Here is a 16,550-nt window from a genome sequence, read left to right on the forward strand (position 1 = left end):
ACAAAAAGATTCGAAAAATACATAAACATATTGAGGAAATATTTTTTAGTTAGATAAATAATATCAAATAATAGTATTGTTATATATCCTTCTACGAAAATAAAATTAGTAAAGTTAAATTACATAAATAATTTGATTGGATAAAAAGGCAAAAACATGGGTGAGACTGATCGAGTGAATGGATGAGAGGGCCGGGGAAGGGTGGGTCAGCGGGGTTTGGACGCAAGTCGCGGGTCTCAGGCCGGTTGAAAAATACGGATAATTCAAAGTAATTATTGTTGTGATGAAAAAATAATTTTTTTTTTCCGCGATGATTGTCATTTTACCCACGAGAACTTGTACTTTTCATTTATTTGGTCAAGTAATTATTATCGTAAGATAAGATAACCATTGATATGAAGAAATGTAATATTTCAATAAATATCATAATATATATTAAAAAAAAGTAAAAAAATATTGTTGCAACTAAGAATTGAACCAACGAGAGATGATAGATGAAGGAGCGTACCACTGAGCTAACAAATGTTATTTGTAGAGTTGCAAATACTTTTTATTTATTCGCTCCTGGTGAGAACCAGTCTCATGTAAGACCAAATCATATAGAAAAGTTACACATAAATATAAAGGATATTTCATTTAATTCTATTCATCTAATTAATTCACAATTTGGATTTGAAGTTTTTATACTGACTTCTAGGGTGTTAATTTAAGTTCTATTTTTATTCCTACAAAAATTCTATTATTATTGCTATAGATATTATTTTAATTTAATACATTAGTATATATTAAAAGTTTTGAATATGATTACATTACTATATATTAAAAGAAAAAATAATTTAAACCCTCAAAATAAAGATTTAAAAAAATGTAAATACTTAAGGATATGATTATTAATATATAGGATAACATATCTTCAGAATGTGCACTTAAAAAATTATTATGGATAAATAATACTCCTCTGTCCATGAAAGAACTTCTTAGGTGGAAGTGGCACAAGTTTTAAGAAAAAATATTGTTGAGTGTATTGAGAGTGGATAAAAGGTAGTTGAGTGTATTGGGAGTGATGAAAATGTGTTATAATTAATATTGGGAGTTGTGAAAAGTGAAAAGTAAGAGGATTATAAGTGGTGGGGTATAATCCAAAAATAGGTAGGAAGTTCTTTTGTGGACGTCCCAAAAAGGAAAGATAGAAAGTTCTTTCGTGGACGGAGGGAGTATAACACACAACTTTATGCGATATTTCTCTAATTTTGACGTAGATGCTAATTAATAATTACCATTGGAAGAAGATATGAAAAATAATGCATTAGTTTGACATAAAATAATGCACGACTATTATGATATATTCAAAAATTACTTTAAGCAATATTTGTACATCGATTCATCAAGTAATCAGACTAATTTTTTTGTTCAACTTTCAACTTTCAATTTTCAAATTAAATTAATTCATTAGTTTGACAATCTTTTTTGTGGAGTTATGTATTCATTTATAGCCTACGTACCTAATTCTTTCAAAATAATTAAGAGCTTCTATAAATAACTCTTAGGGGGCCCTTGCTACCTTTTAGATCCATCAAATTATAAAAATATGCATGGCATTAGTTAGGAATGAGACTTTGGGAAGAAGACATATAATTTTGATAGTGTAAGGGGGCGTTTACTATTGAGGGTTAACTTAATAGGGAAAGATAGCATATACTCCCTCCGTCCCGGCCAAAACGATACATTTGCTTTTCGGCACGTGATTTAAGGAGTTGTAGATTAGTGTTTTAAGTGTGTAATAATAAAGTGATAAAGTAGGAGAGAGAATGTAATAAAATGATAAAATAAGAAAGAGAATGTAATAAAATGATAAAATATGAGAGAGAAGATAATAAGAGAATACTTAATTAGTGTGAATTAAGTGTTTAAAATTCTTTATTTTTGCCAAATATAGAAATGTATCATCTTCGTTGGGATGGCTCGAAAAGGAATATATAGCATCTTGGGCGGGACGGAGGGAGTATATGCTAACTCATTATTTATTAAGATGAATTCAAATTTTAAGATATCTCAATACCCTTGATAATTTCTATAGTTTAAGATAACCTGCTTGAGTCTTATTCAATTGAAAAGGGATCGGAGAAATTTCATTAATAAGGATAAAAATTCTCAATTATGTATATTTTAAATCATGAAAAGTAAATGCATCTTAAATTATCTGCAAATATTAAAATAACCATTTTACTTAAGCAAATATTGATTCTAATAACAAAAATAAAAATATAATAATGCTAACCACTACTACCCAAAATGCTCTTTTATAAATATACATTTTTTGAACTTTTACAAAACAAATTTTGAAAATTTGATAGATTTTATAAAATTAGTTTTTACAAAGTTATATTTGTAAAAACAAATCAAAAACCTTTCATCACGTTTAATCAAGTGTTAATGGTGTGAAACTGTACAAAATTTGGATAGTATGGCTACAACTTAATTTGTTCACATTTACTCTATGGACAATTTTGTCTAAAGTGTTAAGCAAAATGATTATTTAAAAGTATTGACACAAAAGAAAAATGGGACATTCCTTATTACTGATCTTCAAATTTCAAGTATGAGTATCATATAGTGAACTCTCTTTTTGTATACCATGTAACTATAGTAATTATAGCTAGCCATAATAACAATTAGTTTTATGATTTAGAAATATTTAATTGGATTAGTGGGACTATATAAGATGATAGCAAAACAATTTTTTTTGTCTTGTAATTAGAAAAATATAATATGTGCATTTTCTTCGTCTAATCTTATTTAATTATATTAATTATATTATAATATATTATCATTATAACTACAATACAATTTTGATGGTCAAGATGGTCAAAATTCTACACACGTATATGATTTTATTTTATTTTTTATTTATTTCTTTCTACCTTCTTGCAAACATTTATTAAAGTTAATAATCAATAATTAATAGTATTATAATATTTTTATCTTTAAATAAATTATTATTTTTAATAAAGAGGTAATACGTGCTACGCAAGTAAACTCTGCTAGTGATGCATAAATGTACATGTAAGTGGGTGGACATGATTAATTAAGTCTTCAAACCAGACACCAGACAAGACTTGTGTGGAATATTAAGTCCAATAAAGAATAAAGAGAGATGAACATTTCATCATTGTTGATTGATTAATGATTTTAAACAACACCACACTATTCATTGTTCTTCTACAAATGGAGGGCAGCACAGACAGAGTCAGAGACTAAACAACATTTAAAAAGCTCCACTGCTAATTGAATATTTTTTTCATCTCTTTCATTGACTTTTATTTACTTATTTCAACAGAAAGTGACACAGCTATTGTTAAATAAAATAGGAAACAGTCTTCTCATCCAACAAAAAATTCTTTATGCCGCATGTTTAGGTAAGGTCCGTGAATTCTTCAAAATATTAATCTCTTTCATTGACTTTATTTATGGATATCAATATATGTTCATTTGGTGTGTCTGTGTAATATGTGAATTAGTCTAGTCAATGAAACCAATCCTATTTGGAGATAGGAGTATAAGATAATACTCCATCCGTCTCACAAAAAACATGAACAAAGAGAAATGACACGAGTCTTAAGAAATATTAATTAGTTGAGAGTTAAAGTGAGTAGAAAAGGGGTACTACTTTTAAAAGTGTTGTGGGAGTAATGAATTATTAAGAAAAGATAGTGGTGGGTCATAATGATTTTTTTGTAAATACGTGTAAAAAGGAGGGATGAAAAATAAGGGGATAATTTCCAAAAATAGTAATGTTCATGTTTTTGTGAGACGCTCCAAAATGGAAAAACGTTCATGTTTTTGTGAGACGGAAGGAGTATCACGAAGCAAAATTTAAAATCAATGCAAAATTTGGAGAAAAATTGCTGCCACAAGAAGACATTTGATCAATACTTTTCCACTGCTTGAAGGACTTAAACATTAGAAAAACTTGTAAGTTGGAAATTCTGCTTGTAATAGAGATAATCAGTAGAACAAATTGGCACTTCTACTGGATTTACATGAACAACAACGTCGACATTGCAAGTAGCATCATCATACTTGAAAGCTTTACTTTGTAGACAGAGTTAATCAAAGTGGTCTAACAGAAAACGCTTATATATCTAGATTGATAGAAATTAAAGGGGAAATGGATTTATGGAAAAAAAAAAAATCATTGGTCGCCTCTTCAGCGCAGGGTAAATGAAGATGAATGATGAGGAAGTGCACCACATGCTGTTATGCTTCGTAAGAAAATATGAGAATAAAGAAAACTATGGAGACACATTCGTAACATTGTTACGAATCAGCTTACTTACTTGTCTTCTGTCTTCCCAACTAACTACAACAAATGTTTTTATACATATCTCATATGCCATTTGCAGCAAGTGAATTGCAATGCATTCCAGCTTTGATATATATGTCCATGACTGCTTCTGCAAACTTGATCACTCTTGCATAGTGATCTCGACACTGGGCGAAGCATCATTATGATGTAGCAATGATACTGAATCAGTCGAATATGTAGTTCCTGTGTGATCCACATTTACTACAATCTGAGTAGACTGAGATGGGTACTCAGGAATCTGCAAACGCTCAACATCTCCTTCCAACATTTCCAACACTCTAGTCATTGAGGGACGATCATCTGGCCTCATCACCATAATGCAACTATTGTCATCTTTTGAACAACTTTCCTCGTGATGTCATTTTCATCAACATTTCCCATTTCAATGTCCTTGCCTTGATTAAAGTGGTCGTATATCCAATATGGAAAATACTTGCTAGAAGAATCACCATTGTTTCCGATCGAGTCTCTCTTTAAGCCCACCATTTCCATCACCAACATCCCAAAGCTATAGACATCAGCTTTGTATGTCACTGCTCCGATACTTCTATTGATTAACTCCGGAGCAACATAGCCTATGGTTCCTCTAGCCGCAGTCAAGGTCACACTCAGGGGCGGAGCCAGGGGGGGCTAGGGGGGGCTAGAGCCCCCCCCCCCAAATTTTGAAAAAAAAAAAAAAAAAATTTTTAATAATATGTCTAAAAATGTTGTTGTTATTATTATTATTATTATAGTTGTATTTTAGTAAAAAATGTCTAAAATGTATTGAATGCCCCCAAATTTTTTTTTAGTAAATGTTGAACTATATTATCTATGAAAATGTTGTTATTATTATTATTATATTTGTATTTTAGTAAAAAATGTCTAGAATGTATTGAATACCCCCAAAAAAAATTTAGTAAATGTTTTGAACTATATTATCTATGAAAATGTTGTTATTATTATTATTATTATATTTGTATTTTAGTAAAAAATGTCTAAAATGTATTGAATGCCCCCCAAAAAAATTTTAGTAAATGTTTTGAACTATATTATCTATGAAAATGTTGTTATTATTATTATTATTATTATTATTATTATATTTGTATTTTAGTAAAAAATGTCTAAAATGTATTGAATACCCCAAAAAAATTTTTAGTAAATGTTTTGAACTATATTATCTATGAAAATGTTATTATTATTATTATTATTATATTTGTATTTTAGTAAAAAATGTCTAAAATGTATTGAATGCCCCCAAAAAAAATTTTAGTAAATGTTTTGAACTATATTATCTATGAAAATGTTGTTATTATTATTACTATTATTATATTTGTATTTTAGTAAAAAATGTATTGAATGCCCCCAAAAAAAATTTTAGTAAATGTTTTGAACTATATTATCTATGAAAATGTTGTTATTATTATTATTATATTTGTATTTTAGTAAAAAATGTCTAAAATGTATTGAATGCCCCCAAAAAAAATTTTAGTAAATGTTTTGAACTATATTATCTATGAAAATGTTGTTATTATTATTATTATATTTGTATTTTAGTAAAAAATGTCTAAAATGTATTGAATGGCCCCAAAAAAAATTTTCCGGGGGCTACCGCCCCCGAACCCCCGTAACAGTTCAGCCCCCCCCCAAAAAAATTCCTGGCTCCGCCCCTGGTCACACTAATATTTTCTGTGGAGAAATATTTTGCAAGCCCAAAATCTGATATTTTTGGGATGAAGTTATCATCAAGAAGTACATTGTGAGGCTTGATGTCAAAATGCAAAATTTGAATGTCACACCCTCGGTGCAAATATTCAATCCCACGAGCCACTCCCACAACAATATCAAACTTTCTGTCCCAATTCAAGAAATCAATTTTTTCTTGATTGAATAAGTACTTCTCCAAGGAACCATTGGGCATGAAATCAAATACAAGGGCGCGTTTGGATCTTTCAGCACAATATCCAACTAGTTTCACTAACATTCACATGATGGATCCTTCCAATAGTTGCAATTTCATTCATAAAGTCTTGCCCATTTGTTCCTGATTTTCCAAGCAGTTTTACAGCTACATGATTACCACTTCGGAGTTTTCCTTTGTAAAACAGAACCATAGCCACCTTGGCCTAGTTTTTCTTGAAAACCTTTGGTCATCTTTTTGATGTGAGAATAAGAGTATCTAACTGGGGTGAGTTTGTTGTCGCTTTGTAGGAAGCATTCTATTGCGTCAAATATGGATAAATGCCTCCTCTGGAATTTGTAGATCAAAAACCACAAAGCCAAAGGAAAAATGATGAATCTTGTAGTTGTTGTACAGAACGAAAATAGAGTTCCTCAAATGTTTACTTTGCCTTTACAGTCATCTTTTTACTCTTGTCTCTAGTAGCTAGGATGCGTACATATGGGACGCACATATGTGTATAAAAAAAACATGCTTCTGTTTTTTGCAATGCATTTTCTTTCATGATTCGTTCATTCTAACTTAAAAGTCCCTTGCATATAAAGTATATTTTATATCTATAGGTGTTGATAAGGCTTATAAATAAATATATCCATCCAATAAATTATCTAATAAAAGTAATGAATTAATAATTTTTTTTTAATAATTGATTATCAATTAAAATAACATTAATTACATGTACAACGTACATTCTTTCTACTAGTCTGAGTAAAAATATAACGAAACTAAAAAGAAGGAATTCTAAGTATTCTTACTTGGTGGAAAGGCACTACAATATAAGAGTAGGGATACAGCGGCGAATACAAAGAGCACTAGAGGGAGGCTAATAATAGATTTTAGCTGTAGTTACAATAAAGAATAGGTTAATAACATGATTTTGGTGCAATTGTGGCTATAATTAAATAATTTCTTAAAGATCAAACTATACAATAAATAAATTAAAGTTGAGGCTATATTTGTTGAAAATTCTGGCTATAAACTATAATTAACCTTAATTTTTTTTTTCAATTTTTAGTGATAAATATTAATTAGAGTTAATTTTATAATGATATTTTTTATTTTTATAACAAACAATTATAAAATAGAAAAATTAAGAATGAGACAAGATGGTACACACTAAATTATGGGACAGATGATCTCATCCGAACTACCGAAAGATTTTTTAAAAAAATCATTTGCATAGCAAATTTGGCAGAACCCACGCAAAAATATTTACAACACACGCACAGAGAATGCATGTATTGCATGCGCCCGAGTTGTGCGGTGTTGTGTTTGTTGCACGCGCACGTCAGCCATTTGCTAGTAGGGACCACCACTTAGATGCAAATTCATATAGCAATATTGCTATCAATTAATCTTACACCCCACTATGGTGGTATAGTTATTTATTACCTTCAAATTACCCACTGTAGAGGGTGGTCTAAGAGCGTCTTAAATGGTGGCTCCCACCTTAAGCATCTCCCCCTCCAATGCATAGTTCTTACATTGATACTAAAATGCTTATTTCCACCAAAATTTCAATTTCAACACTTTTTTGCTAAAATATTTAATTTTCATTGAAAATAAATTAAACATTACATTAAAACTAAAATTACATAATTTAAATTACTTTAAAAAATAACATAATTTAAAAATCATAAACTACATGATTCCTCGATGCTTGAGCACCTCTTAGATCAAATGGTTGTGCGCGCCCCTTCGGCTTTAGGCTTCGCCTCCGGCTATTCTTTTTCAACGGTTGATAACATTGTCGGAGTTGGATTATTTCCCGAAGTAAAGATGTTTGAAGCTTGAGAAAATGGAGTAAACCCTATCATTGGTTGAGTAGTAGGCACACCCGAACCTCCGTCGCATTGCTCTAGGTAATCGTCGATCTCGCGATCTATTGCAAAAAAATTGAGGAACATAGAAAATAGAGGAAAAATATATAATGAGAGAACAATGAGAAGAATGAGAGAAGATGAAAATTTTTGAAGACAAATGTTGGTATTTACAGAGGTAGAAAGGAAAAAAAAATTTGGCTAGTAGCCATTTTTTTCAAACGGTCAAAAGAATAAAAAAAAAAACGAGGATAAAACTGAGAAACGGTCGAAAATTTAAAAAAAAATCGGATTTTTGTTTTGCCGCGTGTGGAGAACGCGCCCCACACTTCACCTTCAACGACTCGAGACGAGAGAACACACCGGCGTCGCACCGCGGGTCTCCAGCGCGCGGTGCGACACAAAAAGCGTGTCGATCTGAGGCGATTTTTGTTGCATTGGAGATGCTCTAAGAGCATCCACTATGATGCTACCTTATAATGGGGTTGCATGTGTGTCACCTCAACAATTACCTTATTTTTCAACTATTCATTATTTTTTCCACTATAATACTATCTCATATTTAATTATTCATGGACCTCACTATCATTATTACTACTTTTACTATAAGACACACACACACACACACACATATATATTAATTATATATTTTAAATTTTGTATTATACTCGAACTATAAGTGATTCAAAACTTTTCGGCACGAGAATTAAGGAGAAACTGTAAATTTGTTAAAAGTGGTAGGGTCCACATTTTTTAACGGTTAAAATTTTCTTTATGGAAATAAGCCATTTATAGTGGGACGATCCAAAATAGAATGCATGTCACTTTTAATGAGATAAAAGAAGTATTTTACTTCAATAAAATTAATATAATTGAATACTAATTAATATAAATGTGCTACAAAAATTCAAATGCAGATAATAAAATTTGACGTTGTTTTATTATGATCATATTTCACAAACGATATGAAGATAATTTTTTTAAAAAAAATAAGGGAAGAAAAAGTTCAACAAACTAACGGTAGAAAACAATTAAAAAAAAATGATACAACCACCTAGGGATGTCAATGCAGCCCGAAACCCGTGGGCCGATCCGAATAACCCGATAAAATTAGAGGGTTAGGGTTGAAAAATCGCAACCCGAAAAAATCTCCAGCCCGATTAGCCCGCACCCGACTAACCCGGAACCCGATAGGGCTAGCTCGAAAACTCGGTGGGCTGACGGAATTGTGACTGATGCATCCAGTTACAACTTCTGCTATATTTAGATCTATGATATTTGCTTAAATATATATATGTAGCCTCATTAAAAAAAATGAAATTAATTAGTTAGAATATATGTGTGTGTGTGTGTGTGCATTCTCATTAAAAAAGTGAAATTAATTACGGATTTTTTGTAGAAATTGATTATTAGTATCTCATTAGTTAGAAATTAATTATTAGTATCTCATTTTAAAGTGATACCATTTTTTTTCTGTCAATGAGACGTGCATGACAAATCCACTAATTATTCAGTAATAATCCAGATTGATTCTAGTGCATTGATACATGTTAAATTTTACTATCTCATTTTAATATAATTTTGTTTATCTAATCTTGAATATCATATATTTTTGCATTTCATGCTTTGCTATATAATTTATATCTTTAATATCTATGTATACTTTATACATTATACATTAGATCATTAGGAATAATAAAATACAAATGATAATTTTATTTTTACGCCTTTAACCTGATTAGCCCGATGGGCTAGCCCGAAACCCGAAAGTTTAGGGTTAGGGTTGAAGATTTACAACCCGAAAAAATCTTCAACCCGATTAGCCTGCACCCGACTAACTCGGAACCCGATAGGGCTAGCCCGAAAACTCGATGGGCTGGCCCGATTGACATCCCTACAACCACCCATACTACGCACACACGACACAAAAGAGAGAGAAAAAAAGTAAAATTAAAATTAAATCTCATACACACGACACAAAAAAAAAAAAAAAAGAGTAAAACTCAAACACTCAAGGGCAACAACGAAAAGATTTAAAAAAACAAAAAGGAAATTCAATTGCATACCAACTGCAACCCCAAACGAAGTATGTGTAGCACACAGAGGCCGCGTGTAAGCACACGCCCGAGCTGTGCGGTGCTTGGCCGCATGCTATTGCACACGCGCACCAGCTACCTGCTGGTGGGGCCGACCACTTGGAAGCAAATTCAGGTAGCAATATTTTGGTACCTCTCCTCTTGTTAGTTGTTACCCTAGGTTTGCAACTTCAATTTTACTCATTGAGGACTCCCTCCGTCCACTAACTCATGATCTGGGAAAAAATATGAGTTTTAAGAAAAAACATACTCCTTCCATTTTTTTTAAGTGTCACATGGAAAAAAGTACATATATCAAGGAAATTTGACTATTACTTTTATGCCCATATTTATTATTTTCAAAGTGTAATAAATTTATTCTCAAATTTTGAAATAGGACATTTAAAAAAAGGTAAAATAGGAACTTTGTCATTTTTTATTCTCAAATTTTGAAATAAGACACTTAAAAATGAACAATAAATTTATCTTAATAGGACACTTAAAAAAAACAGAAGGAGTATTGTTTATTAGTTGAATGGAGAAAAGAATCCACAAAATATATTGTTTATTAGTTGAATGAAGAAAAAGTGTATTGTTTATTAGGACCCACCAATTACAAAATATATAAATAATTACTAAAAAAACTTACGTTATAACTATAATACGTGAGAGATAAAGTTCAGTGGATGATTTTTAGGTACATGTACAATGTGGATTTATTGTCATTTGTTATCTTGACGTTTACTTTTCATTATTGATACCCATGCAGAAGAGAGAGAGCTTAAAAATTATTTGATACTATAATATTAAAAATTATTCCATATGTCCCAATAATCTTGACATATTTTCTATTTTGGATTGTCCTAATAATATTGACCTATTTTTATTTTAGAACATAATTAATTTTTAAATTAAAATTCACTAAACATGTGGTCACCACATTTCATTAAAGTCAAACAACTTTAATAAATGATCATTAATTTACAACTTACTTTTTCTTAAACACGTGAGCACTACCTTTATTAGTGATGGCAATGGATCCTGGACCCGGTCCAGATCCGTGGATCTAGATCATTTTTCAGGGTCTGAATCTCAATTTTTTGGACCCGCGTATCTGGATCATAATTTTTAAAACAGATTTGGATCTGGATCTTGAAATTTGAGATCTGGATCCGACCCAGATCCGACCCGTGGATCCGTTTTATTTAATATATATATGATTTATTTTTTATATTTATTTTATTAATAATATTAAATATATTAAAAATTAAAAATAATACACAAATTAGAATTATAAATTAAAATACTTTGTTTTGTGCAATATTTTTATGAAGAAAATTAAATGTTGTTGATTTTGTGACTTTTTTTAGAATTTAATTTAAAAATAGTAGATCCATGGATCTAGCCGCGGACCTGCGGATCTGACAGATCTGGATCTGGATCCTAAATTTTCAGATCCGCGGATCTGGATCCGGATCTGAATTTGGTAAAATGAAACGGATCTGGATCTGGATCTGGTATTGATGAGCAGATCCAGCCCGTTGCCATTCCTAATCTTTACTCTACTAATTTAACTCTCCTTAATACTGTTGCCCAACAGAAATAGGCCAAGATTAATGGGACACAAGGAGTAATATTTTGGAATAATTATAAATCTTCGCAATGAAAGTCAATGAATTATTGTTAATTTGATTTCATTTACACACTATTCATGCCTTATTTCATACTATTTTATTTTATATCTATGTATACTATGTGTACAAATACATGTTTCAAAGTCCATTAGTAATTGAATATAGTTTTTTTTAGTTTAGTAATTGAATATTATTTTCCATCACTAAATCAATTATCTCTAACCAAAAAAAAATCTTTGGAAACAGTCTGCTCGCCAAGGAAGAAAATTGGAGGTCCATTAGTAATCTTGCGCCGAATGTTTAGCTGATCTCCATCAATAATTCAACATTTTAATCTCTTTCATCCACCATTTATTTTGCCGATATAAAAATGCTGTCAAATAAGGCCCAATCAGATTTTGGATAGGCTTGAATATCCATGCCATTAATATAAGAATCTATTAACAAATTCAGAGCCAGAGGTACATACACATAAACCATATGGTACACCCAAGAACATTAATTCACTTGTCGATTGTCATATACCACATAAACAAGGTACAATAACTAACTTGCGAATTAGATTACACTATTTAGAAAATGGTAGCCATTCCTACTTCTACATAGATTGAATCTTTAAACAAAGTGCACTTGAGCACTGTTGCAGTCCATCACTCTTGAATAGCAACCTCGATACAGAGCGACGCATCATAATGCCGCAGCAAGGATACAGAATCAGAGGAACATGTAATTTCGGATTGATCAAAATTCATTACAATTTGCGATGATTCACATGGATGATTAGGAGCATGCAGACGTTCAACATCACCTTCCAACATTTGCAGTACTTTACTCATTGATGGACGATCATCTGGGCTCATCTGTATGCACCATAGTGCAACTATTGTCATCTTTCGAGCAACCTTCCTCGTATCATCTTTCTCGTCTTTTTCAAAATCAATATCCTTGCCTTTCTCAAAGGAGTCATAGATCCAGTATGGAAAATGCTGGCTGGAACCGCCCTTTTTTCCTCTCAAGTCTCTGTTTAAGCCCACCATTTCCATCAATAGCATCCCGAAACTATATACATCAGCCTTGTAAGAGACTGCCCCAATACTCCTGCTGATGAATTCAGGAGCAACATACCCTATGGTTCCTCTAGCAGCAGTCATTGTCACTGTCTTCTTATCCGTGGAACAAAATTTTGCTAGTCCAAAATCAGATATTTTAGGGATGAACTTATCATTGAGGAGTATGTTATGAGGCTTGATGTCAAAATGCAGAATCTGGATGTCGCACCCTCGATGCAAATACTCAATTCCTCGAGCTATTCCAACTGCAATATTAAACTTTGTGTCCCAATTTAAGGAGTTCATCTTTTCAGGATTGAAGAGGTACTTTTCGAGGGAACCGTTGGGCATGAAATCATAGACAAGGGCACGCTTGGAGCCTTGTGCACAATATCCAACTAGGTTCACTACATTCACATGGTGGATCCTTCCAATGGTTGCTATTTCATTCATAAAGTCTTGGTCATTTGCTCCAAATTTTCGGAGAAGTTTGACTGCAACATCATGCCCACTTCGGAGCTTTCCTTTGTAAACAGACCCATAGCCACCTTCACCTAGTTTTTCTTGAAAATCTCTGGTCATTTTCGTTATGTTTGAGTATGAGTACCTGATTGTTGTGAGTTTGTTGTCACTTTGGAGGAATGATTCTAGCGTGTTATACATGGACAAATGTCTTCTTCGGAATTTGTAGATCAAAAGCCACAACACGATTGGAAAAATGATGACCCTTGGTGCCAAGATGATGAAGTCTGCATGAGATGGAAAATAAAAAGCTTCATATATATGTTTGCTTCCATAATTTTTGCGAGAAGAAAGGTGCGATGCACGACAAAAAAATGTATTTAATTAATAATATTTATATATAATAATGCTTCTAATATGATAATACTTTTTATGTACTCTAACCATGCCTATTTTCATAACAATTGCATATTATACAAAGATTAATAATTCAAATTGGTTTATTTCTACACTTCTATATATAATCCACTTGGTATTTTGTACTCTCTTCGTGTCATAAGAGAGTGCATTTTTTGTCATTTTGCGACATCCCAAAAGAGTGTGCACTTTTCTTTTTTGAATAATTATTTCACTAATAAAAGTGTGCTCCTTCTTTCATTAATAACACTCACATAATATTTTTTAAAACTCATGTCACTAACAATCATGCATATTCTCATGGGACACAATAAGTACTACTTAAGAGAACTTAAAGTTACAGGCTTGCTATTTTTGGCATTTTACTTTTATGCTCATTCACTCATTCTAACTCAAATATAAAAGCGAAAGTGAAATTTAATTATATTTTAGAAGACTAGCAGAAAGAAATACGTTGTATGTGTAATTAATGTTATTTTAATTGGTAATTTATTAGTTAAAAAAATCTATTAATTCATTACTTTTATTAGATAATTTATTGGATAGATATATTTATTTATAAGCCTTATCAATAACTATAGATATAAAGTATTCTTTATAGATTTGGGTGATAAATAAATGTATATCAAAATATATTTATATTTTATAAATATAATAATATATATATAACAGAGGTAAAATAGGCAATCTACAAGTTGTGTCTTAGACTACCTCAGGCTCTTTTTCTATTAGTATAGATCTTTTAAAATCGACCCCTTGCATGCTTTTCAATATGTTAAGAGTAGAACCCAAAATAATTAGTAGTGAGTAGAACGTAATTTTTTTTTTTTGAGAAAGAGTAGAACGTAAATTAAGAGCGCATCAATGGTGACTACTTCAACGAGCAGCGGGGAAAATATGTCGGGCTCTGCAAGCATACCGATCGAGTACATCAATATATACATATATATGAGTAAATTCAAATAGAGACATTGAAAAAGACTGAAAAACAATGGAATATTGTAAGGATTCTTACGGGGATATATCACGCCGACCAATAGAGATAAAATATGATATAAGAGTAGTGATACAGCTGCGAATCCAAAGATGGTGAATACAGGAGGGCTTACCGCTGCACACAACACACCTGCAATTTATGTTTTTTTTTTTTTTACTAGATCAAGATTTGACCACAAAACAAAAAATACGATGGAATATCTCGAGAAGCATAAATAAATGAAGAGTATACCTAGAATGACCACAAGAATTGGGAGAAGCTCTGCAGATATACATACAAGAGTAGTAGTGATGATGATCAGTTTCCAGAATACAAAGCATTAGCAAAATATAGGAAAGATATGAGAGAGTGAGAGTGCATCTTTCATGCGTACCCCACACTGGGAATGCCGAGGATATTCCACACCAGGGGCACACTGTGAGTTCAAATCCATACAAGAGAGATTGGTGGATTTCTAAAAGCGAAACGTTGTTCAAATCCTTAAATTCCTGCCAGGATGTCATCACTATCACCTCTACTCCGCACAAAGGTGGTAATTCTGAGGCATTCAAGTGGCCGACCTTGATATAACTATATCTGGGATTTGATGCACAATCTGTAACGAGGGAATAATTCTTCAGGGGGTGTGGGCAGCTAACAAAATTAATAGGGTAGGGTATAACATCATATATATCGCTAGAAACATTTCTCGGAATTGTGTAAGGAAAACGATGACGATTATCATAGGTGAAGTTATGGTCATATGCGGAATAGGTGGGGAAAGAGCAGATGTCATCATTGTTTAGGGAAGCATCAACCAGCCTGATGGTGGAGTTATGGTAGTTGATGGCTTTCACATAGTATTTATGAGAGTTGAGAGAGATGGAGGTCACATTGTTTTCGCAGCGTAACTCAAATCTGTGGTTACCGCAGTTTTTGGGGTCGCCCTTGAGGCGGAAAGGGGAGCTAATATGGGGGATGATACCGCACGCAGAAGGGCTGCACTTTGCATTGCAAAATCCAAAGGAATTGAGTAGTAAAACAATCAAGAGAGATGAACATTTCATCATTGTTGATTCATTGATTGTAAACACCATTCATAATTCTTCTCCAAATGGAGTGCAGCAGAGACAGAGTCAGAGACTAAACAAGATTTAAAAAGCTCCACTGCTAATTCAATGTTTTCTTTTCATCTCTTTCATTGACTTTTATTAATTTATTCCAACAGAAAGTGACAACTATTGTTAAATCAAATAGGAAACAGTTTTCTCACCCAAGGAAAAATTCTTGAGCCCGCATGTTTAGCTAAGGTTCGTGAATTCTTCAATATATTAATTAATCTCTTTCATTGACTTTATTTATGGATATCAATATATGTTCATTGGGTGTGTGTGTGTGATATGTGAATTTGTCTAGTCAATGAAACCAATCCTAGTTGGAGTATGATATAAGATAATATTAAGAAACAAAATTTAAAATCAACACAAAATTGGTGCCACGGGAACATATTTGATCAAATACTTTTCCTCTACTTGAAGGCCTTAAACATCAGAAAAAATTGTAAGTTGGAAATTCTGCTTGTAATAGAGATAATCAGTAGAACAAATTGGCACTTCTACTGGATTTACATTAACAGAAACATCGACATTGCAAGGAGCATCATCATCACTTGGAAGTTTTACTTTGTCAGACAGAGTTAATCAAAGTGGTCTGACAGAAAACGCTTATATATTTGGAAACAAAAATCTTTTGTCACCTCTTCAGAATTCGAAAGAAATTCAGTGCAGCGTAAATGAAGAGATGAATGCTGAG

General features: G+C 31.9%; 1 protein-coding gene and 1 pseudogene across 2 annotated transcripts; both read right to left on the reverse strand.

Annotated features, from left to right (window-relative positions):
• Positions 1 to 4,466: 4,466 nt before the first annotated feature.
• On the reverse strand, positions 4,467 to 6,657 carry LOC131019044 (rust resistance kinase Lr10-like; annotated as a pseudogene).
• A 5,656-nt stretch (positions 6,658 to 12,313) lies between these two features.
• On the reverse strand, positions 12,314 to 16,405 carry LOC131014643 (LEAF RUST 10 DISEASE-RESISTANCE LOCUS RECEPTOR-LIKE PROTEIN KINASE-like 2.4). 2 transcript variants are annotated; one of them, XM_057942679.1, is made up of 5 exons: positions 15,133 to 16,405; positions 14,991 to 15,020; positions 14,778 to 14,888; positions 14,624 to 14,669; positions 12,314 to 13,631 (listed from the first exon to the last, which is right to left on the reverse strand). In XM_057942679.1, the coding sequence occupies exons 1-5, from the start codon at positions 15,833 to 15,835 to the stop codon at positions 12,485 to 12,487; spliced, it is 2,037 nt and encodes a 678-aa protein (XP_057798662.1). In that variant the 5' UTR covers positions 15,836 to 16,405; the 3' UTR covers positions 12,314 to 12,484. The 2 variants fall into 2 exon arrangements, with proteins under 2 accessions (XP_057798662.1, XP_057798663.1); XM_057942680.1 differs by lacking the exon at positions 14,624 to 14,669 and having other exon boundaries at positions 12,314 to 13,632.
• Positions 16,406 to 16,550: the final 145 nt, after the last annotated feature.

This window comes from Salvia miltiorrhiza, chromosome 3 (genome assembly GCF_028751815.1).
Source record: "Salvia miltiorrhiza cultivar Shanhuang (shh) chromosome 3, IMPLAD_Smil_shh, whole genome shotgun sequence".
Lineage (NCBI taxonomy): Eukaryota > Viridiplantae > Streptophyta > Magnoliopsida > Lamiales > Lamiaceae > Salvia > Salvia miltiorrhiza.

Bases quoted from the DNA above. Each gene is read 5' to 3' on its own strand.
- LOC131014643 (XM_057942679.1), bottom strand. From the start codon at position 15,835: ATGGTGTTTACAATCAATGAATCAACAATGATGAAATGTTCATCTCTC. The intron at 15,021-15,132 runs GTACGCATGAAA...GTATATCTGCAG, and splicing joins CTCGGCATTCCCAGTGTGGG to AGCTTCTCCCAATTCTTGTG. The intron at 14,670-14,777 runs GTAAGAATCCTT...GTATGCTTGCAG, and splicing joins GGTCGGCGTGATATATCCCC to AGCCCGACATATTTTCCCCG.